Source organism: Tursiops truncatus, chromosome 1 (assembly GCF_011762595.2).
Source record: "Tursiops truncatus isolate mTurTru1 chromosome 1, mTurTru1.mat.Y, whole genome shotgun sequence".
NCBI classification, from domain to species: domain Eukaryota; kingdom Metazoa; phylum Chordata; class Mammalia; order Artiodactyla; family Delphinidae; genus Tursiops; species Tursiops truncatus.
The window spans coordinates 71,814,402-71,841,826 of NC_047034.1; the positions used below are offsets into that span (position 1 = coordinate 71,814,402).

The 27,425-nt window shown below is 40.2% G+C and overlaps 1 protein-coding gene and 1 pseudogene across 8 annotated transcripts in view; both read right to left on the minus strand.

Annotated features, from left to right (window-relative positions):
• Positions 1-15: 15 nt before the first annotated feature.
• Positions 16-27,425, minus strand: part of DAP3 (death associated protein 3) — a 29,165-nt gene continuing 1,755 nt past the window's right edge. For 3 of the 8 annotated variants that reach the window (XM_004315190.4, XM_019933592.3, XM_033857468.1), the window contains exons 2-13: positions 17,695-17,746; positions 12,780-12,902; positions 11,256-11,357; positions 8,739-8,847; positions 7,289-7,381; positions 6,518-6,648; positions 5,747-5,827; positions 5,500-5,658; positions 4,746-4,805; positions 4,169-4,258; positions 1,299-1,416; positions 16-382 (exon numbers count right to left, since the gene is read on the minus strand). In XM_004315190.4, the coding sequence (XP_004315238.1) occupies positions 297-382; positions 1,299-1,416; positions 4,169-4,258; positions 4,746-4,805; positions 5,500-5,658; positions 5,747-5,827; positions 6,518-6,648; positions 7,289-7,381; positions 8,739-8,847; positions 11,256-11,357; positions 12,780-12,902; positions 17,695-17,746 (1,204 nt within the window). In that variant the 3' untranslated portion in view covers positions 16-296. The remainder of the gene's footprint in view (positions 383-1,298; positions 1,417-4,168; positions 4,259-4,745; positions 4,806-5,499; positions 5,659-5,746; positions 5,828-6,517; positions 6,649-7,288; positions 7,382-8,738; positions 8,848-11,255; positions 11,358-12,779; positions 12,903-17,694; positions 17,747-27,425) is intronic. The other 5 variants (XM_033857482.2, XM_033857479.1, XM_033857476.1 and 2 more) reach the window with 3 other exon arrangements.
• LOC109549705 (small ribosomal subunit protein uS2 pseudogene) lies at positions 17,778-27,417 on the minus strand (annotated as a pseudogene).

The window sequence follows — 27,425 nt, forward strand, 5'->3', positions numbered from 1 at the left end:
AATATAACACAACACTTTAAGAAAGATAATTTAATTTTTTAGGAAAAGCTACATGATTATTTAAAATGTGAAAACCACAACTAATAAACTGATGTTAGTTTCAGGACATCTTATTGCCACCACAGTCACATCACAAGGAACCCACTGCAACGAAGGCTGGGAGCTGACTGCAGTCCTGTCCAATCCCATAAGTGCACGTGCCTGGCTGCTCTTCTTGTGTACTGCAGGACTCCCTCATCTGATTGGGTCCATTAGAAGAAAGGTCCATTGTCTTCCACGTACCTTGTGACCATGGCTTAGAGGTAGGCACAGAGCCGCTCCAGCTGCCCAGGATTCCTATTACTTAGGAACAGCAACTCCTTTTTCCCTTCTTCTGTATGAGCTAAAATGGAGCCAAACAGAAAACTGGCAGTTTTCTCCTGTAGCATTGTGTTACTTAGCAAATTCTGTAGTCAAAGGCTACGTTATCCAGACTATGTTCTGATATAATTAGCACTCCCAAAACCTCACTTCTAGGCCCTTTATTCCATCCGCCAGTATTATTTTTTCTATGCATAATTTCCTTTTCTGTCCCTATTCCTCCAACCAGCATCTATCTCTCCCTCTGTTTCAAGATTATCCTCTGGACTTTAAGGACTGTCAAATCTCTCAAGGCCCTTTTAGAAATCTCTCCATTGTGCCTCCTAACTCATCATGCTACAGCTGCTTTATACTCTTCCCCCTATTCCTTTAATAACCTATTCCAACTGCAGCTAATTCTCTATTACCTAGTAACAGAACCACCTTTATTTTTCCTCTGCACCCCGCCCCCCAACAGACCCACACCCACCCAGAACTGAGGGCAAGGGTTAAATGAGCAGCTGGAACACTTTCATCTACAAGTACTAGGACAGGTATAGCAAGGATTTGGTTTGGTGCTGGAGTAGCCTCTCACACAGCATCAGTTGTTCTGGGGGTGCCCTAGCATATGAGCCTCTCAATGCAAGTGTGCTGAACGATGAATAAATGTGACAGAGTGTGGCAGCAACCCAATCACCTGGGTTCGGTCTCACCTCCTCTGTTAGCATGAGCATCTTATTCTAGACTAACGTGAGAATTTTAGGGAGAGATATAATGTCTCTTGTAAATCGAACTTTAACCAACCCCACACCTTCTGTACCATCTAATTAGCCAGAAAGAAGTCAAGATAAAGGGAAAAAAGATGAAGTACAAATTACAGGCTGCTGCTGAGGGAAGAAGAGATCAAGGCTCTGACTCAGTGGGATTCTTCTGTGAGAGGAAAAAGCTAAGCAACTGACCTTTCTCATGCTGAAGCCAATTGTTCTCCAAATAATAGTGAATACAACTTTCAAATTCCTTTGGGTTATAGTTGGAAACCAGGATGGGAATAAAGGGATCCAGGGCGTCAAATCCTTCCTGGAGAAGAAAAAGGATAAAGATACAGTATTTGTTAAGTGACAAATCAGTGTTTATTTAAACACTTTGAGGATAAGGTCTTTGAGATTTTGTTCTATTCTCCTCTACTCCACGTTCTCTGGGGCTGGCTACCCTTGCTCTACATGGCCACAAATATACTTAAAAAAGAGATAACGCTTGAGGCAAGGGGCGGTGGGGGGCGGTGGGGGGAATGCCACTTATCTGAGAGTATACACACATAATCATATACGTGTTTAAATTTTTTTTACAGTTCTAACTTCAATAGTCAACAACAGTTTTGATAGTTCATATACTCAAAAAAATTAAAATGACAAGGATGGGGGAAAAGATCCTATATAAACTAAAACAAATGAATCAAATTGTATTTCAAAGTTCAAACATAACACTGAAGGGAGGAGAGAAACTAACCCAAACTAACTTCTGAACAGAATATTTGAACAACAGACCCTTAGGCTAAAGATAAAAACTGCTCTAAAAGATATTGAGCCTAAATAAGACAGAAGTAAAAAAAAAAAAAAAAAAAATTTGCCCTCTAGTTCACAGCTTATTTGTATAGAGGCAAGGGTTAGCAATTCTGAAACTACTTTTACTATAATCTAAGATTGAGCTAATATGTAAATACACTGTGAATGAGAGATTATCGTTGGAGAAGAGGGTTACAAATATGGAAAGGGTGAAGGATACAATGAATGCTGGGATGCTAGCCTGGAACTAGAGGTATCAGATTTATGGTTTTTTAATATAGAGAGACAGATACAGATGTGTGTGGATGTGTATATATAAACACATATATGCATATAGCACACATACATGTATGTTTGTATATATGAATAGTGCATATATCTACTTACTAACTCTGCTGGAGGGCCTAGAAGAAGTGACATCCACATCCCAGTAGCAATAAGTATACCTAGCACTCAGGTCTTGGTTTCTAAATACTATTCTCCTCTAAAACGAACCAAAGCTCCTTGAAGAAATGGCTGATTTTAGGGCTAGGGCATGGAAAGTACAAGATGAGTCTGGAACATATTCCTTTTTTTTTTTTTTTAAATAAATTTATTTATTTATTTTTGGCAGCGTTGGGTCTTTGTTGCTGCGCGCGGGCTTTCTCTAGTTGTGGTGAGCGGGGGCTGTTCTTCGTTGCGGTGTGTGGGCTTCTCGCTGCGGTGGCTTCTCTTGTTGCGGAGCACAGGCTCTAGAGCACAGGCTCAGTAGTTGTGGCGCATGGGCTTAGTTGCTCTGTGGCGTGTGGGATCTTCCCGGAGCAGGGCTCGAACCCGTGTCCCCTGCATTGGCAGGCGGATTCTTAACCACTGTGCCACCAGGGAAGCCCTGGAACATATTCTTGTGTCAAAAGTAAAGAAGTGCTTAGAAATGATGGGGACAGAGGAGGAAAGGTAGGGAGAAAAATGATGCGGACATGTTAAAGGGACAGAGAAGCCAGCTTGAAGGGCTCCTACTGGCCAAATCTGGGATATCTTAAGCAGCAAACTAAATAATGATAGTAATTATTTAATGGGTTCTAAACCCATTAAATAAGAATCCACATGTCTATATTGAAACAAATACACAAGGGAGAAAGGAAAATTCTTAAATATAAGAGAGGGCCAACTGATACATTTAGAAGTAATGGTGGAGCTAGAAAATATCCATCTTGCAATTATCATGATAATTGATTTAGGGAAGAATCACCGATGGAAACTAAAACTAGTAAGGGGAAGTTTGAGAAGTAAAAGGATATTTACCTAGTCTCAAAGTATATCTCCACAAGATACTTATTCATTACAAAAGGAAAAGAGTAACTTTACTGAGGAGAAATCAGGTGGAGAGCACCTTAACTAAGTGTTCAAAGTATATATTGCCAGTAACAGGAGAAATAAGTTCCATGTGCTTTCTGATATTATGCACTGAGAAGACACACTATAACTTCTAACATCACGTATAGTCAGGAAAAAACAGACAACCCCATAAAATAACCCATAAGATAACTAGCATGTACTCTTCAAAAACAAAGATATAAATATTAAGGTTATAAAAGACAAAGACTGAGGATCTGTCTCAGATTAAAGGGGACTAAAGACACCTGACAGTTGAGTGCGGTGCATTATCCAGGACTTTCTTTTCCTGTAAAGGACACTGGGATAACTGGCAAAATCAGAATATATTCTATAGATTAGGTAACAGTCAATGTTAACTTTCTGATTTTGAAAATTGTGCTGTGGTTATACATTAGCGTATCTTTTTGTTTTTTTTTTTTTTTTGCGGTACGCGGGCTTCTCACTGCTGTGGCCTCTCCCGTTGCGGAGCACAGGCTCCGGAAGTGCAGGCTCAGCGGCCATGGCTAACAGGCCCAGCCGCTCCGCGCCATGTGGGATCCTCCCGGACCAGGGCATGAACCCATGTCCCCTGCAACAGCAGGCGGACTCTCAACCACTGCGCCACTAGGGAAGCCCTAGAATATCTTTGATTTTAGGAAATATGCATTATTTAGAGATAAAAGAGGGCATCATATCTCAGGTTACTGTCACATTATTCAGGGAAAAAAAATAGATGGAGAGAAAGAGTAAAGCAAACATGGTAAAGTGTTAACATTTTAGAAATCTAGCTGAAGTCACAGAGGAATACCATTTTTCTCCAAGTCTGAAATTATGTCCAAAAAAATATATATATATGTATGTATATTTAGACAGAATGACTATCTAAGGGTAAACAAATTTTCCAGTGATTTGACCTTTCCCAGCAACTCCTGGGGCAGATAGGCTTTCCGGGGCTTAAAGAGAGACCCAGTCTGGCTCACAGTCAACACAATGGCGCCTCCTTGCTGAAAGAAAGGAGAAAAAGCTGAATTTGAAAAAGACAGAAAAATGCATTTTAATCATCTGCAGTTTTTTTTTTTTTTTGCCATATGGTGGTATGGCAGTGTGATCTAGCACAGTTAACTGGCAACTAATTTGATTATTAATTCTCAATTTGACTCTGACAATAAATTGCTACATGATCTTAAATTTATCAAAATCCTTTCCAAAGTTGATAAGAAATAAAAACACCTTCAACAATTGCAGCAAAGTGAAATTATGCCAATATTTCAAAAAAAATGGTTTTGAATAAGTGTACTCCAGTCAAGTGGAAAGATAAGAAAACAAATATATAGATTTAAAACTTGGTACAGTTATGAGAATTAAATAAGATATAAGAACTTTCTGTCCATAAAATTAGAGACCGGTAGGTATTAGCAATGAGGCAGTTGAACATCTTTAAAACGAAAATACATTTCTTTCTGAAATCTGTTAGGTATCATGTGCACTCACCCAATCATTTTTTACCATTTTCCTCAGGTTGTAAATAAATGCTAGTTCTTCTGGGGCAATCTGCACATCGGTCAATGTGTGAGACAGAGGTGAGAGGGAGGAGAAGGGGAGAAAAGAGGGAGAGAAGAGAACATTACTTGCTCTGCCCGGATGCTCCCCTGAGATATCTGCACTGACAACAACTAGAAAATCCTCAGCTGGGAAATCTCTGGAGGACTCTGCACTCTCACTGTCGAGGGCCTGGGTTCAATTCCTGGTCAGGGAACTAAGATCCCACAAGCTGTGCTGTGAGGCCAAAAAAAAAAAAGAGGAAAAAAAAATCCTCAACTACTACATAACTATAGTACCTGAAGGTACCTCTGGAATAAGCTACATGGCCACTGCTCCTCAAACTGCCATGCTTCTGGAGATTAAAAAGAGTTACCAAGGGAGAAAATACCCACTACCCCAACCCACCCCCTTCCTTGATGCTTCTGATCGTCTCTGCTTAGACCAGAGAACATCATTTTGAAAAGAGAATAGAAAGAAGAAAATTGACAAAGAAACCACAGCTTTTGTTGTCATGCTCTTGGTATTCAGTGGATGATGGAATGTGGCATCATCTCCTTCTGATACTATTTTCACTATACATCTTATTTCAAATATTCCAAGGCAAGAAAATATACTGCATGGTCTAGAAGGCTATGTCCCAGCCTACGTATATGATGGGTTCTGAAATCAGAGAAACCAAAATAGAGAAACTCAGTTTTCCTACCGGGCTTTTATCTTCTCTTTTCAGTGTGGTCCTTCCCCAGAGAGCATTGACTCCATCCACTGCCACCAGGAGGCGAAAAATACCCAAAGAACTTTGCCTCTTTAGCTCTTTGAGCACAATCCCAACTGCATCTGTGGCATTCCTCACCCGCGTTATGCCCTGTAGGGAAAGAGAGACAGTGGCTTGCAGTCCTACAAGAGGCTGTCTCTGGTTAGACATAGTACATGTTCAGTGTCTTTTTTTATACCTGTTCAACTACTTCTCCCAGGGGACTGCCTTTCTCAGTGCTTTCTCGCTTATTCCAGACATACTTCTCTTGAACTTTTATCTAAAAATAAAACAAAGACCAAAAAAGGCCACTTAGCCTAAGGATGAACCCATCCCTAGCTAAGAAGGTAGGGTAGGAGGCTAAGGTTATTAGCATTCTATTTTCATCTATTTTTCAAGCCTTGTAAGAGAGCTCAGCAGGGAAGTGAATGCTTTCTAGCCCATTTCTGCCTGGAGCTTAAAAAAACACACACAAAAAAGTAAGGGATTCTGACTAAAAAGGCCCAGGATGAAGCCTTGGCACGTGCATTTTTAACAAGCTCCTAGGTGATTCTGACTTACATCCAGAGTTGAAAATCCCTGGCCTAGAGACTGTATCCAAGCATCACTAGAGAATAATTTTACGAATATGTTTCTGGTACCTAAGAGATCTAATCTGGAGAAAATTATGTAGTTGAAATGTGTCTTAGAGGATTTTAGGCTGTCACCTTGGAAAAGTCAATGAAGCAATCTGGACTTCACTTTGCTACCCACCAGATGCGACTAGCTTACTGCTGCCTCTTTATTTTACATGGATAAATGAGTTTCAGCGTGTGAACTCACTGTGAATAAAATGTATGAAAGAAATACAAAATGGTATAGTTATCCCAACTACAATATTAGTTCTCCATAGTCTACTGGTACTCAGGGCACAAAGAAGATAAAAATCTTAAAAGATTGTCCAGCACCAAACTTCTGGGAGTCTAGTCACCTGACTCAAGAAATGCTCATTTGCAGTTTTGAAATTCTTCAGCCAGGTTGAAGCCTCTAAAGGTTGATCAAAGCGCTGTTTGTTGTAGGTGGACTGCAGAAGATCCCGGCAGTTTTTCACCCAAAGATGAGCTAATCAAAAGGCAAAAGAAAACAAACTAGGCAGGAACTGACTGTATTCAACTCAAAATACTCTATGCTTCTTTAAGTTACGGGAGATGACTTTAGTTTCCCATATATATTTCTTAAAGCCTTCTTGCTTCAGAGGTTTACTTTTTGGTCTGGTCCATCTTAAATATTATCATTACACACAATACACAAATAAATGGATTAAAGGTCACCTCAGCTTCCTGGCAGTTTTTAAAGGCAGAAAATGTGGATGCAAACAACACTGAACAAAACAAGGAGGGATATATGAGAAGTATGAGAGTTTAAGTTTTTAAGATCCATGCTGACAACCTAGAATGCTGACAAACAGTACCATGTCAAAGGGTCTAAGGGTACTCAAAGTTGTTGGCTGATGGCAATAAAGCTTGTGGTGAACACTAAGGGGGGAGTTTATGCTCTTGGGCATTAGCTATCAAAGTGAGGATTGCTGCGCCAAAAAATACTTCATTCTAATTATCAAAAGGTTCCAAAACTAACTCAGACCAGCCTGTACCTGGAGCAAAGACTTCTCCCTTAGTTGTCAGAGCCCTGTCAGAAAATTGAAGCCACAATGTTACCACAGTAACAGAATAACTAACCCCAACATAGTGAGGGAAGTTCTTACCATCTGGAATATGCAGTATCAGCCAATCCTGTTTTGCACAGAAATGAATACTATGGCAAAGACTGAGGGTTTTTCCTGTTCCCTTCTCGCCATCTAAAGCACTTGCTGTTAAAGAAAACACCACCTTCCAGTAGTTGGGACTCCACGCTCCCAATGTGGGGGCCCGGGTTCCATCCCTGGTTGGGGAACTAGATCCTGCATGCCGCAACTAAAAGATCCCGCATGCCAGAACTGAAGATCTTGCATGCCGCAACAAAGATCACGTGTGCTGCAGCTAGGACCTGGCACAGCCAAATAAATAAATATTTTTAAAAATAATAAATTTATAAAAAAAGAGAAAGGAATAGTAGTTTCTTTTTTCTCACCAGGAATTGATTTAGGAATGGATGTGTGATGTAATTCTGGGCAATATGAAATGAGGGATGTCTGATGGAAGCTTCTGGGAAATTTTTCTTTGTTTTAAAAAAAAAAGAATGCAAGAAAGGAATGTTTACTTTTCTGGCCTTTGGACATGGCTCTGTGAAGATGAGATGTTTGGAGCTGCTGTAACCATTTTGTCAACATGAAGAAATCAACCTGGAGACAAAACCTAATATGGTGAGGATGACAGCAGAAAGATTAAAGGAATCTGAGTTCTCTCTTTTTTAAAAGAATATTCATTTGTTTGTTTTGGCTGCACCCGGTCCTGGTTGCAGCGCGCAGGGTCTTTAGTTTTGGCATGCCTGTGGGGTCTGGTTCCCCGACCGGGGATCGAGCCCGGGTCCCCCTCACTGGGAGAGCGGAGTCTTACCCACAGGACCACCAGGGAGGTCCTGGAATCTGAGTTCTTGATGACCTCAATGAACTGCTGAAATAACCAAACCTGAGCCTAAACCTGATGTTCCTGTTCCTTAGGCAAAAATCATTTATTACCTAAGCCATTGTGAGTTGGACTTTCTTCTTACTCAACTGCAAATGAAGCATCTTAAGTGATAAACTAAAACAGGAGAAACACAACATGAGATGAAGAATTGGGTCATTTTAGAGATGAGCCACCAAAAGTTGGAGTATGTTAATATGCTATTTAATATGTTCATACCTAATTCTTTTAAAAAAAGCTGTTTTGACAGTACCACTAAAATAGATTACTTATGTCTTTTAAATTTAGGACTGCAAAAATCTCCAATTAGAGCAAGGAGTAAAAGAAACAAGTTCCTGAGGAAAATAAATTTAGTCAATTTTCAAAATATTAGAATTTTCATGCACTCTTACTACAGGAGTGTCAATTCTGACTTAACCCCTTCTGGCTAAAAATAAAGGTATTTTCTTAATTAAAAAAAAAAAAAAGAAAGAAAGAAAACACCACTGAAAGGGACACTTCAACTGTCAACAAATAAAGCATTTCTTCTTTTCCCACATTTGAGGAAGGAAAGCATTGGCTCAGATAGCCCAGGCAAGCAGGAAAGGATACAGAAAACGTATCGTACAGCTGGATGAGCAAAATTGGTGTTTTTCAGGTAATGCAGAAGCTCTAGGGCTGGTCTCCTTACCATCAGGCAAGCTTCATTGAATGTCTTCACCTAACAAAACAGGGAAAGAGGAAGGAGAGGGTGGGGTGTGGAACTTCTAGCCAGTTCTTGGTAATATACACTGAGTCCAACATAGCAACCATAGCATCAAATTGCCTATTTTTCATTTATTCAGTTAGGAGAGGTTGGTATTGAATTTGAAAATTTAGCCATGTAATTTAGCTAAAAATTGAAACACATTATCCCGCACCAAGTGTGTAACATTCAGCTTTTGATTATTTCTGTAAATGAAGCACAGATATTACATCAGTTAATTGAAATTTACAAATAATCCAGACATAACTATGTAACCTACTTAAGGTTGATATAAATATTAAAAGCGTGTAAAATGCTTAACAAAGCATCTGACACATGGTAAGCATCAAATAAATGTTAATTCTTTTAAATTTACTTTTAGCTAATTTTTCTTTTAAATTAAATTTAATTAATTAATTTATTTTTGGTTGCATCGAGTCTTAGTTGCGGCATGCAGGATCTTTCGTTGCGGCACGCAGGATCTTTCGTTGGCGGCACGCGGGCTTCTCTCTAGTTGTGGCTCGTGGGCTCCAGAGTGCTTGGGCTCTGTAGTTGCGGCACGTGGGCTCTCTAGTTGGGGGGGCAGAGGCTCAGTAGTTGTGACGCGTGGGCTTAGCTGCCCCATGGCATGTGGGATCTTAGTTCCCCGCGTTCCCTGCATTGGAAGGCAGGTTCTTAACCACTGGACCACCAGGGAAGTCCCTTTAGCTAATTCTTATAACTGTAGCCACCTAGACTTTTCTCTAGAACTTATATACATACCAGATCAGGAGCAGGTGTGACCAACTGCCCCACAGCTATGAGGCCATACCTGACACCACCAGTATACAGATACACCAGAGAACTGGCACACAAAATTCATTCCCTTTATGCCATCAGGAATAATTTGGTGGAAAAATTTGGGAAGCAGTGATATGTGTGAAAATGATTTGCAAATAAAGTATTTAATAATGTCTACTGATAAGAATAAGTACCTAACAAATACTATTCACAAGTATATCAGATAGGGATTAAGATAGTGTTGGTATTTTTTAAAGAAATCCTAACCAAACAATTGAATTGGAGAAGGACTTTGACAGGTAAGTTCAAACTTAATGGAAAGTGAAACCTTCAAAAACATGATACAGATATTAAAACAGAAATGCTGTATTAGGCAATATGACAGTACTAAAATACACAAACAATGGTGAGGGAGTTGGCCTTTACATAAATGGAAATTATGGAAAGAATGTATGAGTAATTCCTTCCAAAGCACTGGTGGTTAACCATTCTGAAAGCAACCTGCAATAGTTAAAGTTAGGCCCTCAGAACTATGTTAGAGATTGTACTACGAATGTCTTGGGACAGTTTAAAGATGATTTCTTCTGACCGTGTCCTATTTCCAAACTTAACAAAATTTTTGATGACAAGCTGTCTATGGCCTAGAATTAGCCCCTTTACTGGTGTCTCATCTAACTTCTTGAAATAAAACACATTGAAGAAATGACATCCTCTGGTTTCTAAGCTAAAAATCACCTGCACAGTCAAGTTTGATATTTCAATAAGAAGGAATAATTTCCGAGGCTGAAACTAATTGAGCAGGAATTATCCAAAAGAACCAATTTTCCCAGGGACTTCCCTGGTGGTCTAGTGGGTAAGACTCCATGCTCCCAATGCAGGGGGCCTGGGTTCGATCCCTGGTCGGGGAACTAGATCCTGCATGCATGCCACAGCTAAGAGTCTGCATGACGCAACTAAGACCTGGCACAGTCAAATAAACAAATAAATAAATAAATAAATGTTTATTAAAAGTGTTAAAAAAATTTTGCCAACAAACTCTGTTTGCAGTTAACTATGAATTCTTTCAATGGCTATAAAGCAATCCAAGATTACATTCTTTGGGTTGAATTTATGACCACAAAACTACATTTTCTGAAAACCCATGAGACTGAAGAAGAACAATGAATGATGCATCTAATCCAAATATCATTTCTATTTGGCTCAAAAATATATTATGTTTTTGCTTTTCTATACATATAAACTATTTTCATGATATTTTGCTAAGGCAAATATTAAATTCATTTTTAACAATTATTTGAAGTCTAAAGTTTCTAGAAATCTGTTGGGTAACACAAGGAAAAGAGTGGAATATTATTTATTTACTTAAGAATATTTTGCCTGGCTCCAAAAAGGATTTAAAGAGGTTAACTGCAGATAAGCATTTGCTTAAAGTAATTATAACAACAGCACTATTCACAAAAGATAATCAATAGCTCAATTTATCTGATTTGTTTTTAAGATTCAAATTAAATCTTTTATAGTTTTCTACTCATTTAATTCCACCCCTCTGCTATCAACAGCTTGTGTTATAAGCTCCCTCCAATTCCCTCCCCTGTTTTGAGCACCTGCATTACAAAGCGAGGAGGCAGGCCATGGGAGAATACAGTCTTCAGATCTTGGAAGGATATGTTGTAGTGCTGACCCTCATGCTGCTCCCCATGCCTCGCCTAGGAAATAAAAATGCAAACAGGTATAATGGATAGAGTGACAAAGACTTTGAAAAAGTGTCAAGGGCCTTCTAGACTGTAGTGAGGAAACACTTCTCTCTCAGAGCTGGAAAAGATATTCTTTCATTTCTTAGACAAAAAATGCTCGCTGTTGTCCCCAAGTCCACAGTGTATATATAAAGCTGATGTTGGCCTGAATGATGAAGCCAGTTGCTCGGCAACATAAACCCTAGATGTGGAAGGAGCAGAGACAAATCTTGCCATCTGGATTCTTCTGTGCTGTGCATAGAGATGATCCAGTCACGTGACAAGATCATCTGCATGCCACTGTTGCCATAGAAACCTCTGAGGAACTGGCAGATAAAGGGACTACAATTACAGGGAAAAGCTGAAAGGCAATTCAATGACTTCATTCACTTATTCTATTTCATTTTGTGCTTGTGAAAGTAGATGAACGCTAGAGACATAAATAAAACACACCCTGCTGAGATGGTGTTTTGGGTAATGAGTTATTTTTTTCCCTTCCACAAGCACAGCATATGTTAAGTTGGGGCAACTCAGAGGGCAGGGGTAGGGACAAAAAGGGAGAGAAAAGCTATTGGTTCCCTTCACATTTAAGCACAGACCATACAACTGATTTCATTTATAAGAGGCAACAATACTACTGAGGAAGGAGAAATCAGCATTTAGCCTAATGGGACCTGAAATAGAAAATGCAACACTGGATACTGCTGGAATCCTGGTTTCTACTGATAAACTTCACTTTAAATACTGCTCTTCTCAACAAATCAAGTTAGTTCCCTCTCCAGACACTAGGAAATCCACTTAGAAAGGTGGAAGATAGTACCAGATTGGTTATTAGGAAAACTATGTGGTCCTAGGCAAGTAAGTTGATTTTGTTAGGGTTCTCCATACCAGGGTTGTTAAACTATGGCTGGCTACCCATTTTTGTAAATAAAGTTTTACTGGAACACAGCCAGGCCCATTTGTTTATGGCAGAGCTAAGTAGTTGTGACAGAGATCACTTTGGCTCATATGCCTAAAATATTTACTATATGATTCCTACAGGAAAAGTTTGCCAACCCATCATACACTAAGATCAATAATAACTACTAAATTTAACTTCTAAGGAATTGAGTAGTTAAGTACCTACTCTATACCCAACAAAACCCTTGGCACAAAGTGAGTTCAATGGTAGGAATTAAACCAAAACAGATATGGACTGACCTGTCTGAGCTATGTTACCATAGTATTAGATAGGGATGGGGAAGATCAGGGTTCCAGAATGCTGTCTCAGGTACTGTCTGACTATATGTAAAAATCTGCTTAGCTTCTTTCAGTTTCAGTTTTTCTTATGTGTAAAATGATGGCAATACAAATTATAAGCCCTGAAAAAAACCCATATACACGTTAGCAACTCACCGGATCATTCTCACTGGTGCGGGAAATAGCTCTGGGACTCTCAATTGCAACCTGGTTATCCAGGTGAGCAGCAAGGCATTGGGGTGCCTGGGTCCCTATGTGCAAAAAACGTCCAGGGTCCAACTATAAAAGAAACCATTTTAGTGTTTTACAATTAATAGGCTTTTTACGCTTGCTACAACACAGAGGTTTTAAGCCATATCTGCCACAGGGAAAAATATCACTATCATGCATTTTAGTTTTATGTAAAACAGATCCTTGTTATTATTTATAATTCTCTAAGTCCAATCACATTATTCATACTCTGAATCTGTTCCAGCTTGTGTTGCTATGTCTGGGCTCTGTCCCATATGGAAACAATTCCGTTAGAGATTGTTCAGGAGCATAGCTCAGCCATTAACAACCTAACTCAGGAAACTTCATTTAATGCTCTTGCCTACAGTGATGAATGGTGGCCAGTATTGTACAATTCCCAGCTGTCTAGTAATCCTAGTCACCTCAGTTATTAGGGGATTAGTGCAACGTTCCTATTTGATAGGTATAATTACACTCCTTGCAACAATTTTCTTGCTAGCTGTGTCCTGAAATAAAGAATCTTTCATTAAGAACATGTAACGAGGGAGTGAGTAAAGCATCCAGCTAAGTGAAAATAAACTGCTCTACAGGCAACTCAGTGAACTGCACATGGAAACCTCAGAACTGGGAAAGGTTTGGGGAAGAGGATGAGATTTCAGGAGATAAATCTGAGAAAATGCTAACTGGAGAACTCCCAAGCTGAGTTTAAGGATAACAGGCCTTGTGTATAAGTGAAAAGATGCCAGTTACAAGAGAAAGATTAGAGTATGAATCCAGTAGAATGAGGAAAACAGGGTTGTGAGAGATGGCTGTAGAAAGGGAGCTGCTCGCTAGGTCAATAGATAGTATGAAAGCTGCCTGTATTTATATTTAGTCTCACCAAGCAGCTTCATGAGTGCAGAAAATGTATATTATTTTTGTACTACCTCTCATAACATTTATAACCATTTAACAAGACCTTTGACTCCCTGACAACTTTTTAACTGGTATCTTTAAATCTTTGACTCTTCATCTTTCACAGTCCAGAAGATTTGTCCTCCCAAATAGGTTTAACATTCAGCTAATCAAAAAGTTTGGATGGTTCCCTATTAATGTCAAAATAAGTCTCAAAGTCCTTAGCATGATAATTAAGGCCACTGCTATAAGTTCAACCTCCTTTTCTAGTCCTACTCCTTTATAAACTCTATACTCCAGCCAGCCAACCATGCTAAAACATGTTATTCACTTTCATGCCTTTATATTTCTGCTCATTCTATTTCAGCTTCCCTCTCTCCCTATTTAAATCTTACTCATCATTTAAGACTCACCTCAAATGTCATATCCTCTGTGAGGATTTGCCAGACACCTCCAGGCAAAAGCAATTATCTTTCCCTCTCTATAGATAGCACTTTCTTTGTATTGCATGCATTTTTACTCTGCCTTGAACTACATTCATGGCTTTTGTTAACTGAGTACCTATAAAATGCTAGGCAACAGAGTGTTATACACACATTATTTTTGAGCCAAGAATCCTAGAAGATAGGTAGAATATTACGCTGTTTTATTATGAGGGAAATCAAAGTTCAGGGAAGTTAAATAACTTTGTCTAAAGTCACAGAGTTGGTAGGTGATGAAATCAGAATTCAAATCCAAGTTTGTGGGACTCCAAAATCTTTATCCTTTTTATTGCATCATGTTATCTTACACACAAGTTTGTCTCCCATTTTAGGCCACACACACTTGAAAGAGAAAGGAAAGAGAAGGGATCAGGTTTTATTCATTTTTGTATCTCCTTCTCCAAGTACCCAGTGCACCACAAATACTTCATACTTGTGCCCTGGAATAAAAAAATCTTTCTTAGAGACATGATGAGATGGGGGAGTTTGTAAAGCATCTAGCTAAGTGAGAGTAAACTGCACTACACTGCAACTCAGTGAGCTGCACATATAAACCTCTGAACCAGAATTTGCATATTTAATGTAAAGTAATAGGGTAAAGTAATACAGTTGCTCCAACACTGTCTGCGAATGCAGAGACAGCAATGTTTATCACATGTACTCTATACCTCCCAGCCTCCCTTGCAGAAAGATTGGGGTCACACGATTAGTTCTGGCTAATGAGCTATCAACAGAAATAACTTGGGTCAATTCTAGTCAGAGCCAGTTAAGAGTGGGTATAAATTCTCTTTTTTCTCCTGCCATGGCAACCTTAAAACCTACATGCTGAGATGGCATCCCAAGATGACAAAACTGCATCCCTAAGTCTATCCCCTCCCATATTTGCCTGCAAACCATTTTTTTTGGCAGCACTGCACAGCACGTGAGATCTTAGTTCCCCGACCAGGGATCGAACCCGTGCCTCCTGCAGTGGAAGTGCAGATTCTTAACCACTGGACCGAAAAGGAATTCCCTCCCTGTAAACCATTTTGGAAATATAGCAACATCAAGAGCAAAACAAAACATATACACACAACACAAACAATATCATGTGTTGAGTTAAGCCAATGAGAATTCAAGGCCTGTTACCTCCATAGGATCTGAACAATACACCCTACAATGTTCTCAATTCTACTGGAGAGAAAGCATCATGTCTCTAAATAAAGTAGCAGTCAAGTGGAAAATTAAAGATATTCAAGGACCACAGGGTGGTGCTATTTCTACAAGAAACCTTTGACTTTTTAGTTAAATGTTTTTTGCAGCAAATTAAAAGCTAGCAAAATGGATTCCTTACTTCTTCGTGTCATATATGGCATCACCCAGCTAGTCTCTTGTCTCCAGGGAAAACAACCATATGTACAACTGCCTCTGCACCGTTCCAGAATGAAAATCATGCAGTTCTTGAAAGAAGGGCATTCACGAGCCAATAAAGAAGGTAACTCTAAACTAATCTACAAAAAGCATAAAATCTTCTCACTGACATTCCTCTGTACTTTGGACTCAGGTCTTTCTTGTCTGCTATAAAGGAAGAAGAAATTGTAGCCTTTTAATATAATAAGTTGGGGCCAGAATCCATCCCTTTGTTGATCTTTGCTTTTTCATATTGTTTTATAAAAATGGGTTATTTTATGTACATAGGTTTGTCATGAATCCCTGGAAAAAAGGTGAATCCTATAAGAGGAAGGGCTCCTTTTTAAGGAAATCTAATCTGTAATTAAATGATCAGATGGAAGTGACTAAGCCCTTCCAGCTCAGTTCTCATCCTTTAGGACATAACTCTGGTAGGATTTCTTCTGGACCCTACTAATCCAGGTTAGGTGCTTCACCATGCTATAACAATCATTTATTCATGATCCCACTACTGGACTTCCAGGTCCTGAAGAAAACATGGACCATAAAATGCAATACAGCACAGTGGTTAAGGCCACAGGCTATGAAGTCAGACAGACCTGGTATCTAGTCTGGGTTAGACAACTTCACAGCGTGTTACCTCAGGCAAGTTACTTAGCCTTTCTAATTCTAAATTTCTGCATCTGTGAAACAAAAATATTATCTACCTCAGGGGTTGATCATGAAGACTAAGAGAAATAAAGCACTTAGCACAGTGCCTGGCACATAATGAATGCCCAACAAATAGTAACCACTGGGACTTCCCTGGTGGCACAGTGGTTAAGAATCCGCCACGGGTTCGAGCCCTGCTCCAGGAAGATCCCACATGCTGCAGAGCAACTAAACCTGTGCGCCACAACTACTGAGCCCATGCTCTAGAGCCCGTGAGCCACAAGTACTGAGCCCGTGTTCCTAGAGCCCGTGCTCTGCAACAAGCCCACGCACTCCAAGGAAGAGTAGTGCCTGCTCGCCGCAACTAGAGAAAGCCTGTGCACAGCAACGGAGGCCCAACGCAGCCAAAAATAAATAAATAAATTTAAAAAACAACAACAAAAAAGACCCAAATAGTAACCATTATTAGTGAAATGAGTCATCTTAGAATCCTGAGTATCTGCCATAAGGAAGGTGCTGAAAAACTATTTGCTAAATAAATGAGAGAATGAAGTAAAGCAACAGAATAGTCTTTCTTACATATGATTTTATTATTTTAATCAACTATCAACTATCAGAAATCAGCAACTTAGGGCTTCCCTGGTGGCGCAGTGGTTGAGAGTCCGCCTGCCGATGCAGGAGACATGGGTTCATACCCTGGTCCAGGAAGATCCCACACGCTGCGGAGCAGCTGGGCCCGTGAGCCATGGCTGCTGAGCCTGTGCGTCCGGAGCCTGTGCTCCGCAATGGGAGAGGCCGCAGCAGTGAGAGGCCTGCGTACCGCCAAAAAAAAAAAAGAAATCGGCAACTTATTTTTTTTTAAATACTTCATGAAGGGATGATAATCATTGACCCAAATGGAGAATAATGATAATCATTGACCCAACTGCACTTAAGCTTATTTATCTCCTTTAAAAAAAGTCAGTTCTCCTATGATAGGGTAAATTCCCAAGCGCAACTACTCTACTAAGATCTGTTATTGGATTTTTAGGGCAGTTGGGAGTGAAGTGTATGGGCAGAGAAGTGGAATTGTGACTGTTTTTTTTTTTTTTTTTTTTTTTTGCGGTACGTGGGCCTCTCACTGTTGTAGCCTCTCCCGTTGCGGAGCACAGGCTCCGGATGTTCAGGCTCAGCGGCCATGGCTCACGGGCCCAGCCACTCCGCGGCACGTGGGATCTTCCCAGACTGGGGCACGAACCCGCGTCCCCTGCATCAGCAGGCGGACTCTCAACCACTGCGCCACCAGGGAAGCCCGTGACTGTTCTTTTGAGCAAAACTAGTCAGCTGAAGTTCTCCAGAGCATTTTATTCTGGATACAATCAATCCAGAAAAGAAATCCACCTAAAGACAGTTTACACAAAGCACTTAAGTCAGTCAGGACTCACCTTATGGACGCTGGAGATAAGCCTTGTCATTCCTTTCAGCATTATCCCTGCACTTTTAAAAAAAAGTGAAAAGGTAAGCCACAACTGGGAAAAGATATTTGCACAACGGATTAGTATCTAGAATAAATAATGCCTTTAAATTGATTTTAAAAATGAGCAGAAGACACGAACAGATATTTCACAGAAAAGGGAACACAAGTGGCTAGTAAACCCATGGAAAGAGTTCGACCCTTATGACAAATCAGGGAAATGTAAATTAAAACCACCACAATGAGATACCATCCACAACCATCATATTAAGAAAAATGAAAAAGACAACAGCAAATGTTAAAGAGGCTGTGAAGCACTGGGAAGTTTCCTACACTGTCAATGGAATTATAAATACAAATATCTTGGAAAACAAATTTGACATTATCTGTAAAGTTGAAAAGGTACATGTCTATGGCCCAGGTATTCTACTCCTTCGTATTTATTTTAGAAAAACACATATACATGTACACTGGGAAATATGTATCACAATGTTCATAGTAGTAGAATATGAATTATCAGAAACTGTAAAAAGCCCAAATGTCCATTGATAGAAGAGTGGATAAACGGAGATATGGTCACGCAATAGATGCCATACAAAAGTAAAAAGAATAAACTGCAGTTACATGTAAGACATAGATGGATCTCAAAAACTAATGCTGAGTGAAAACTGTAATATACAGAATGATATAATTTATATGAAACTCAAAAACTTAAATCCTAATTATCTGGAGAATACACATATATGTAATAAAACTGAAAGAGAAAGGCAAGAGAATGATAAGCACACATTTAGAGTAATGCTTACCCTTAGGGAAGAGGTAAAGGGACAAGATTGGGGCAGGTCACACAAAGGAATTGTAATGATCTATTTCAAATGATGGATAATAGATATGAGTATTTGCTTTATTATTTTTATACCATGTGTGCTATATTTATTCATTTGTATGTTGGAAGTATTTAACTAAAAAACCCTAATCATGTGGGAGCTAAAAAATGTTTAAAATACTTAAATGCAACTCTCAATATTCACTAGTAGACAGCATAACTAAATCAAATCTCCAGGTAATCACCTACTTCATTTTGGCTAATAATTTTCACCTTACATCCAAAATCTTTAAAGCAGCAGCAACAACAGTGTTACACCCATTTATTCAACAGTAACAACAACAACAGAGTCGCACCCATTTATTCAACAGTTACTGAGCACCTATTATGTGCCAGGGCCTGTGAATAAGATGGTGAACAAAGCTGTTCAGTCCCTGACCCAACAGAGCTTATAGTATGGTTAAGAGATGACACAAACTCCTCTGAATTCTATCTCCTTTTAGTTTTCAAGTTTACTATTTCTTTTAGAAACTGCTTATTTTCCCATCAACCTCTTTCCATTTTAAGAGTTTGTGGAAGAACAGCTTAAGACCACTCAGTGGCTGTTCCTACTCATTCAGTGGCCTGAGCAGTGGGAGCTGCAAACCAGTCTTCAGTGGCAGGCTGAGCACTCCGGTCTTCAGCAGGGAACTGCTGAATAGGCACAGGGAGCACCTGCACACCTTCGGACCAGGCTGCCGCCTCAGGTTGAGCAGCAGTGAACTCAGGAGCTGGAGCAGCCCATTCACCCTGAAATTCCTCCTTGGTCACAGTCTTCTCAGCTGCCACCTGCTCTTCCTTTTCAATCTCTTCAGGAACTCTGTAGAAGTAGAGATCAGGCATGACCTCCTATGGGTGTTCACGGGAGATGGTGCCACGCATGCGCAGAACTTCACATCAGACTCACTGAGTGAGCTCCCTTGTTGTTGCATGGGATGGCAATGTCCACATAATGCAGAGGAGAGTCTGTGTTACACAGAGTAATGGTGGGCAGGTTAATGTAAAAGGCCTCTGTGAGAGACTGGTCAGCCCTGGGATCAGTAACCAACCAGAAGCCTCGGCTCCTGGAAGGCTGCCTGGATCTGGTTAGTGAAGCCTCCAGGAGTGAATCGGCCAGCAATAGGAGTAGCTCCAGTGACAGCAGCAAACTTCAGCACAGCTTGCTGGAGGATATGACACTGACATCAGCTGGGTTTTCAATGGCAACAATGGCACCAGCTGCCAAGAGAAGCTTCTCTCAGGTTCTCTTCAGATTTATGATGTAGATGCCATCACTGTTCCTTTTGTAGATGTACTGTTCCATTTGGAAGTCAAGGTTGGTGCCACCTAAGTGGGTTCCAGCTACAAGAAATTTGAGGACATCCTTCTCCTTCATTTGCAGGACATCAAGGGCTCTGGACATTGTGAAAGTTTCCCTTTAAGTTACAAGGGAATCCAGAACAACACCGTACGGACCCCGTCTGGGTAGCGCGGAAAAGGCAAGTTTACTTTTTAATAAAGATGCAAAGCATTCCTTAATTCAGTCATTCAAAAATGTGTTTTGTGTTTTCACGTGCCCACACTATACAGACTACACAGTGGTGAACAAGACTGGCACGGTCTCTACTGGCCTGCCTCACATTTACATGTGGGATTGCAGGGCTCCTTTGCTGTGTTTGAAAACCAAAAGTTCTAGAGCAGCAGTTCCCAAAATGAGTTTGGTGAATACTAACTAGTCATAAAATGCACCAATGTTCTCTGGCCAAAGAAATTTGAAAATGCTATATAGTTATTCACTTCTTGAATAATTATAATATATGCACATATTCACAAATTTAAAGGCTTTGGGGAAAACTATAGTTAAGAGACTTCATTTTAATCCAATTTACTTGGCCTTGGAACCCTTGGAACTTCCCTTGTTGCAAAATACTATTAATAACATTCTCTTGGCTGCTAGTGGAAGGGCTGCTGCTGTGCAGTAAGGTGGCGACTGTGAGCATGTGCCCAGGCGTGAGGATGAATTCTACTAGGCCACAGGCAGGGTTGAGGTCCCCTCTGTTCCCTGTTCTTCAACGGTTCTCCTTTGTTCTGCCTTACACTGCCTCTACTGCTCTCCACCACTGTCCGATGCCCACCACCACCACCTGCTGCCTAATCCAACCGTGCAGAGAAGAGCTAACAGAGCAAGTCTAAGACTGCTGTCCTTAGAAAGGCCTGGTTGCAAGTTTGCCCTTTAGCTGGTGTCTCAGAACTTGGATTTCAGGAGAGTTCCCACCATTCCCAGAACTGGTAAGAGTGGGTCACTGTGCCTCAACTATTTATACAAACAACATGGTTTACATTAAACACCTGCTTTCCTTCTGAGAGTCTGGAAATTTACTACATGCGAGGCTGATAATGACTATATGACCAGCCCCAATAGAAACCGTGGGCACTGAGACTCTGTTGATAGTTTCCCTGGGTGGCAACATTTCACGTGTTGTCACAAGTTTTTGCTGAAGGAATCAAGTGTGTCTAATGTGATTCTACTGGGAAAGGACTCTTGGAAACTTATACCTGGTTTCCTCCAGATTTTGCCCAACGTGCCTTTTCCCTGTGCTGATTTTGCTCTGTATCCTTTTGCTGTAATAAATCATAGCTGTAAGTAGGACTATGTGCTGACCTCTGAGTCCTCCTAGGGAATCACAGAACCTGGAGGTAGTTTTGGCAACGACTGACACAACCACCCAGTGCCCAACACTACCCAGCATCGATCTCTACCTTATACCCACCATCACCTGGTACCCAACACCACCATCTTTGACCAGCTCAGTTTTCTTAACCCCAGTTCTTCTCAATCCTCCCCTATTTCAATTACTTCAACTCCCTGCCTCCAACACTGTCCTCCCCGATCCGTGATCAGCTAACTCTCATACCAATTCTAACCCTCTGTATCAGCTGATTTCCAACCCTAAGCCCTCTACCTAACCTCAAGTCTCCCAACTTCCGAACTACTCAAGACCCCAATGCCACTCCAACAGGATCTGGCCTACCCAACCCAGCTCCCTAGATCTTCTCAATGTGCCCTGGTACAACCACTGTTATGAGACAGCTGTGGGCTGCAGCTCTGGAGGGAGGTAGTGTCCTAGAAAGAGTGGGTGACATGGTCCTGAGGTCACTACTTCTTCCTCCAGGTATGCCTGTGGTCATTGAGGCCATTACTCTGGCTATGTTTTAGAGATTATGGGAAATGCTGGTCAGGAAAATGTGACTAGCTTTCCATCTTGTATCCTGTCATCTTGTATCCATATTACAACATTGGGTCTACTAGCCTCCATCCTTGAACTTCTCCAATCCATTCTTTCCACTGAAGTCTGGCTCTTAAAACCCTTCAATATTTTCCTACTGCTTTTAAAGGTAAATTACACACATACACACACACACACACACACACACACACACACACATACACACACACACACGGCTTATATAACAATAACAGAAGATACTTTAAGAAAAAAGGGGGGGGTGAATCTCAAAAGTCTGATCTCAAAGCAGACAATCCAGACTAAACCACATTTTCCATGTTCTTTAAAATATCCGTAAGTAGAAAAAAATCCTATTGACAGGCCAAATGAAAGCAGAAGAATGGAATATTTGCTCATTCTACATTCCAAGACATATACAAATCAGGGCACTGCAAGAAAAAGGTTCAAAGCCACTAATACTATGAAAAAATTGAGTAATGATTTCTCCTTTCGGTTTTTTCATATCCTTTGAATGTCGATTTGCAGAGTACAAGTTAACCACATTGTAACTGGAAGGCAGATAAAGGACAGGTTTCCTATTAAAACCGACTGATGGGGCTTCCCTGGTGGCGCAGTGGTTGGGAGTCCGCCTGCCGATGCAGGGGACACGGGTTCGTGCCCTGGTCCGGGAGGATCCCACATGCCGCGGAGCAGCTGGGCCCGTGAGCCATGGCCACTGAGCCTGCGCATCTGGAGCCTGTGCTCCGCAACGGGAGAGGCCACAACAGTGAGAGGCCCGCGTACCGAAAAAAAACAAAAAAACCCAAAAAAACCCACTTCTCTAATATTGTTCAACTGTCATCATTCTGAGACTCTACCTGTTGTCTATTTCTACTATTTCAAGGAAGCAGAGTCCTCCCTCCAATCCCAGTCATTCTTTGTTTAAAGGGTGGATAGGGACTTCCCTGGTGGTCCAGTGGTAAAGAATCCGCCTTACAAGGCAGGGGATGCGGGTCCGATCCCTGGGCAGGGAACTAAGATCCCACGTGCTGCGGGGCAACTAATGCCGCGTGCCTCAACTAGAGTCTGCGAGCCGCAAATTACAGAGCCCATGCGCTCTGGAACCCACACGCCACAACTAGAGAGAGAAAACCTGCATGCCACAACTAGAGAGAAGCCCGCACGCTGCAACGAAGATCCCGCATGCCACAACTAAGACCCAATGCGGCCAAAAATAAATAAATAAAAAATAAATCTTAAAAAAGAAAGAAAGAAAGTGTGGATAAAACAAATCCCAGAGACAAATAATTCCTTAGTCTTTAAACCCTTTGAAGTGTTTTCAGGTACACTTGTAAGGGACATTTACTCACTATTGTATTTAAAGTTCTGTCACTCTTCTGACAAAACTTTCTGGCTAGTGTTAGAGCTCTCTTTCTTTAAAAAGAAAAAAAAAAGTACTGTCACATAGGCCAAGTGTACACTGAAAAGGAAGTCAGAAAAAGCCTGTACCAAACTTAGAAAGGTATCCCAAAGGCTATATGCTAACACTTCAGTGGTCACAAAAATCATAGATTATTTTTTAAATTAAACATTTACTATTGAGATATTTATATATTCACAGGCAAGTGAAAGAAATAATACATGTTCCATGTATCCTTTACCCAGTTTCCTCCAATGGTAACATCTTGCAAAACTATAGTACAATATCACAACCAGGATATTGACCTTGATACAGTCAAAATACAGAACATTTCCATCACTTTAAGGATCCCTCATGTGGCCCTTCTACAGACTCCAGCACTTCCCTCCCACAACCCTCCCATTCCTTAACCCATGACAACCACTAATCTGTTCTCTATTTCTGTAATTTTTTCATTTCAAGCATGTTATATAAATGAAATCATATGGTATGCAACCTTTTAATATCAGCTTTTTCCATTCATCATAATTTTCTGGAAATTCATCTAGGTTGTGTGTTACATGCATCAATAGTTTTTCTTTTAATCCTGAGTACTATTCCATGGTATGAATGTGCCTGTTTGTTTAACCATTCATCCATTGAAGGACATCTGGGCTGTTTCCAGGTTTTGGGTATTACGAATAAGCTGCAATGAAACATTTGTGTACAGATTGTGTGAGGAGAATCAAATTCTTCAGGTTAAGGTGATCTAGTTCAAGAACTGAATTAATGCTACAATGATCTGAATAATAATAATAGTATTTTTCAGAAACAGGCTCTATATTAAGCAATTTATAGGCACTGTCTCACAACACAATCCTATGAAGTAGATATTACATCCATGTGAAAATAGGGATGGACAGACTAACTTGCCCGAGGGTATATAGCCTAAAAGTGACAGTTCTGGAATTCAAACCTATGTTTGACTCTGCAGCCTTTGCCATTAGTCACTGTGTATATTGTATTATCAATTATCAAGTGCCTGAACATTTCCACTGATGGGGAACTCACAAAGCAGTCCTGCTTTTATGTAAAGTTCTTTCACAATCTGAGGTGAAATGTCTCCTTGTAGCTTCCATTCACTATCCCAGCCTTTCTCTTTGGTTTTACAAGCTACCTTCCATGTGATAAACTGAAGGTAGTTATGTCCCCTATTTTTTCTTTTCCAGGGTAAATGTCTTCAGTTTCTCAAAGCAATCATCATACAAGTCCTTTATATTACTCATCAATACTCTTCAGCTATCATCTATCTTTTTTTAAAATAAATTTATTTATTTAATTTTTGGCTGCATTGGGTCTTCACTGCTGCACGCGGGTTTTCTCTAGTTGCTGAGAGTGGGGGCTACTCTTTGTTGTGGTGTGCGGGCTTCTCACTGCGGCGGCTTCTCTTGTTGCGGAGCATGGGCTCTAGGCGCACGGGCTTCAATAGTTGTGGCACACAGGCTTCAGTAGTTGTGGCTCGCGGGCTCTACAGTGCAGGCTCAGTAGTTGTGACGCATGGGCTTAGCTGCTCCACGGCATGTGGGATCTTCCCGGACCAGGGCTCAAACTCATGTCCCCTGCGTTGGCAGGCGGATTCTTAACCACTGCGCCACCAGGGAAACCCTCACCTATCGTTTTTAGATTTTATATTTTCAAGAGTAACTATTTTGTTATTCTATAACACCACTGTTTCATTGACAACACAGCTTACTAACATCATCAGTTCTTTCTTTCTTTCTTTTTTAAACAAATATTATTATCTAACAAAATTGCAGCAGCCCTTTTAATGGAAATTGTCAAGCTGATCTCAAAATTCATATGAAAATGCAATGGACTCAGAATAGTGTATAAAACCTTGAAAAATAAAGAACAAGGTTGGAGGGCTCACATTCCTGATTTCAAAACTTACAAAGCTACAGAAATCAAGACAGTGTGGTATTAGCATATGCCTATAGATCATATATGTCTGACCCATATGTCTACAGATCAATGGAACAGAGTTGAGAATTCAGTAATAAACTCTTATATCACAGTCAGTTGATTTTTAACATGGGTGCCAAGAAAATTCAATGGGAGAAAGCACATTTCTTTTCAAGAAATGTTGCTGGGACAGTAGAATATCTACATGTAAAAGAATGAAATTGGACCCCTACCTCACATCACACACAAAAATTGACTCAAAATACATCACAGACCTAAATCAAAGTGCTAAAACTATGAAACTCTTCAAACACATATAGGAATAAATCTCCACGACCTTGGATTAGGCAATGGTTTCTTAATGATGCCAGAAGTAACAAAAATAAAAAAAATAGATACTTGGACTTCATCGAAATTAAAAATTTCTGCTTCAAAGGATACCATCAAGAAAGTAAAAGACAGGAAATCCTATGGCAGTCCAGTGGTGAGGACTCAGTGCTTTCATAGCCAGGGCTTGGTTCAATCCCTGGTGGAGTAACTAAGATCCAGCAAGCCTCTCAGCGTAGCCAAACAAAAAAAAAAAGAAAAGAAAGTAAAGGACAACCCACAGAATGGCAGAAAAGATTTGCAAGTTATATATCTAATAAAGGACTTATATCCATAATATATTATACAAAGAACTCTTTACAACTCAACAATAAAAAGAAAATGTAACTCAAAAATGGGCAAAGAACTTAAAGTTTCTCCAAAGAAGATACACAATGGCCAATAAGCACATGAAAAGATGCTCAACACCATTAGTCATTAGGAAAATGCAAATCAAAAACACAATATGATACCACTTCACACTCACAAGGATAGCTAATATCAAAAAGAACAGACAATAACAAGTAATGGGGAGGATGTAGAAAAATTGGAATCCTCATACATTGCTGCTGGAATTGTAAAATGGTGCAGCCACTTTGGAAAACTGTTTGGTATTTCCTCAAAAGTTTAAATGTGGATTTACCAAATGACCCAGCAATGGAGTCCAAGCTCGCTCTGCTCGCTGCATGACAGGTCAACAAGTCGGAGACAAGGTGTTGAGGCAAGGAATATGACTTTATTCGGAAAGCCGGCAGACCAAGATGGCAGACTAAAGTCTCAAAATAACTATCTTATCCGGGTTTGGATGCCAGTTTCTTTCACAGCACAGAGAAGGGGAGGAGATGAGGAAGTAAAAAGGCCATAAGTTTTGCAAATATCACCTGGAATGGCCAGCCTCGGGGAGGGGAGGTGTTAATTTCTTCTTTCTTGTAGCCATCCACAGGTGGACAGGGGCCGGATGTTTCCCTGAACAAACCAAATGTTTCCCTTTGGTTTAACATTCAGGCATTTGGGGCTGGTTCCCCGAGGCAGGCCATTATGTATAGACAGTATCCTTTTAGTGAACAACAACAGCGGAAAACAAAGGTTAAAGTAAAAGAAACAGATCCAACATGCACTGCTGCTGTAACAAATTACCACAAACTTGGTGTCATAAAACAACACAAATTTGTCATCTTAGAGTTCTGTGGTTTAGAATTCCAAAATCAAAGTGTCGGCAGGACTGTGTTCTTTCTGGATGCTCTAAGAGAGAATCTGTTTTCTTGACTTCTCTAGGTTTTAGAGGTTGCCCTTTCATCTTCAAAGCCTACAACAGTTGGTCAAGTCTATGTCCTACTGCCTCACTCTGACAGAGTCTCTGGTCTCCCTCTTCCACCTTTAAAGAACTCTTGTAATTACAGTGGGTCTACAAGATAATTCAGGATAATCTCCCTATTTTCAGGTTAGCTGATTAGTAACCTTAATTTCCTTCTGCCATGTAACATAATGTGTTTACTGGTTCCAGGGATTAGGACACGGACATCTTTGGAGAGGAACCATTATTCTGTTTTCCATACTATCCTTGGTTCAAATAATTCAGGGTTCATTCATTCAATAAGGTCATTTTATTGAGCACTTAATATATTTTAGTCTCTGGTAGGCACTGGAGCATAAAAGAACTGAATACGATCTTATTTGTCTATAGTTAGCTGACAATTCATGAATCAGTGCAGTTACCCAAAGCTAGTTAAAGACAGAGACTGTAAGTAACTTTCTTTATATACAAGTGTAGTGGAATTCCATTAAAGGTGTTTTTTCTTTTTAGCATATGCAATTATGTTGCTAATGAGAAATTTACTATGAAGGCAATGTGGTATAGTGAAAAAAGTTAAGTTTTTAAGAGACAGGCAAATTGAAGTCTAAAG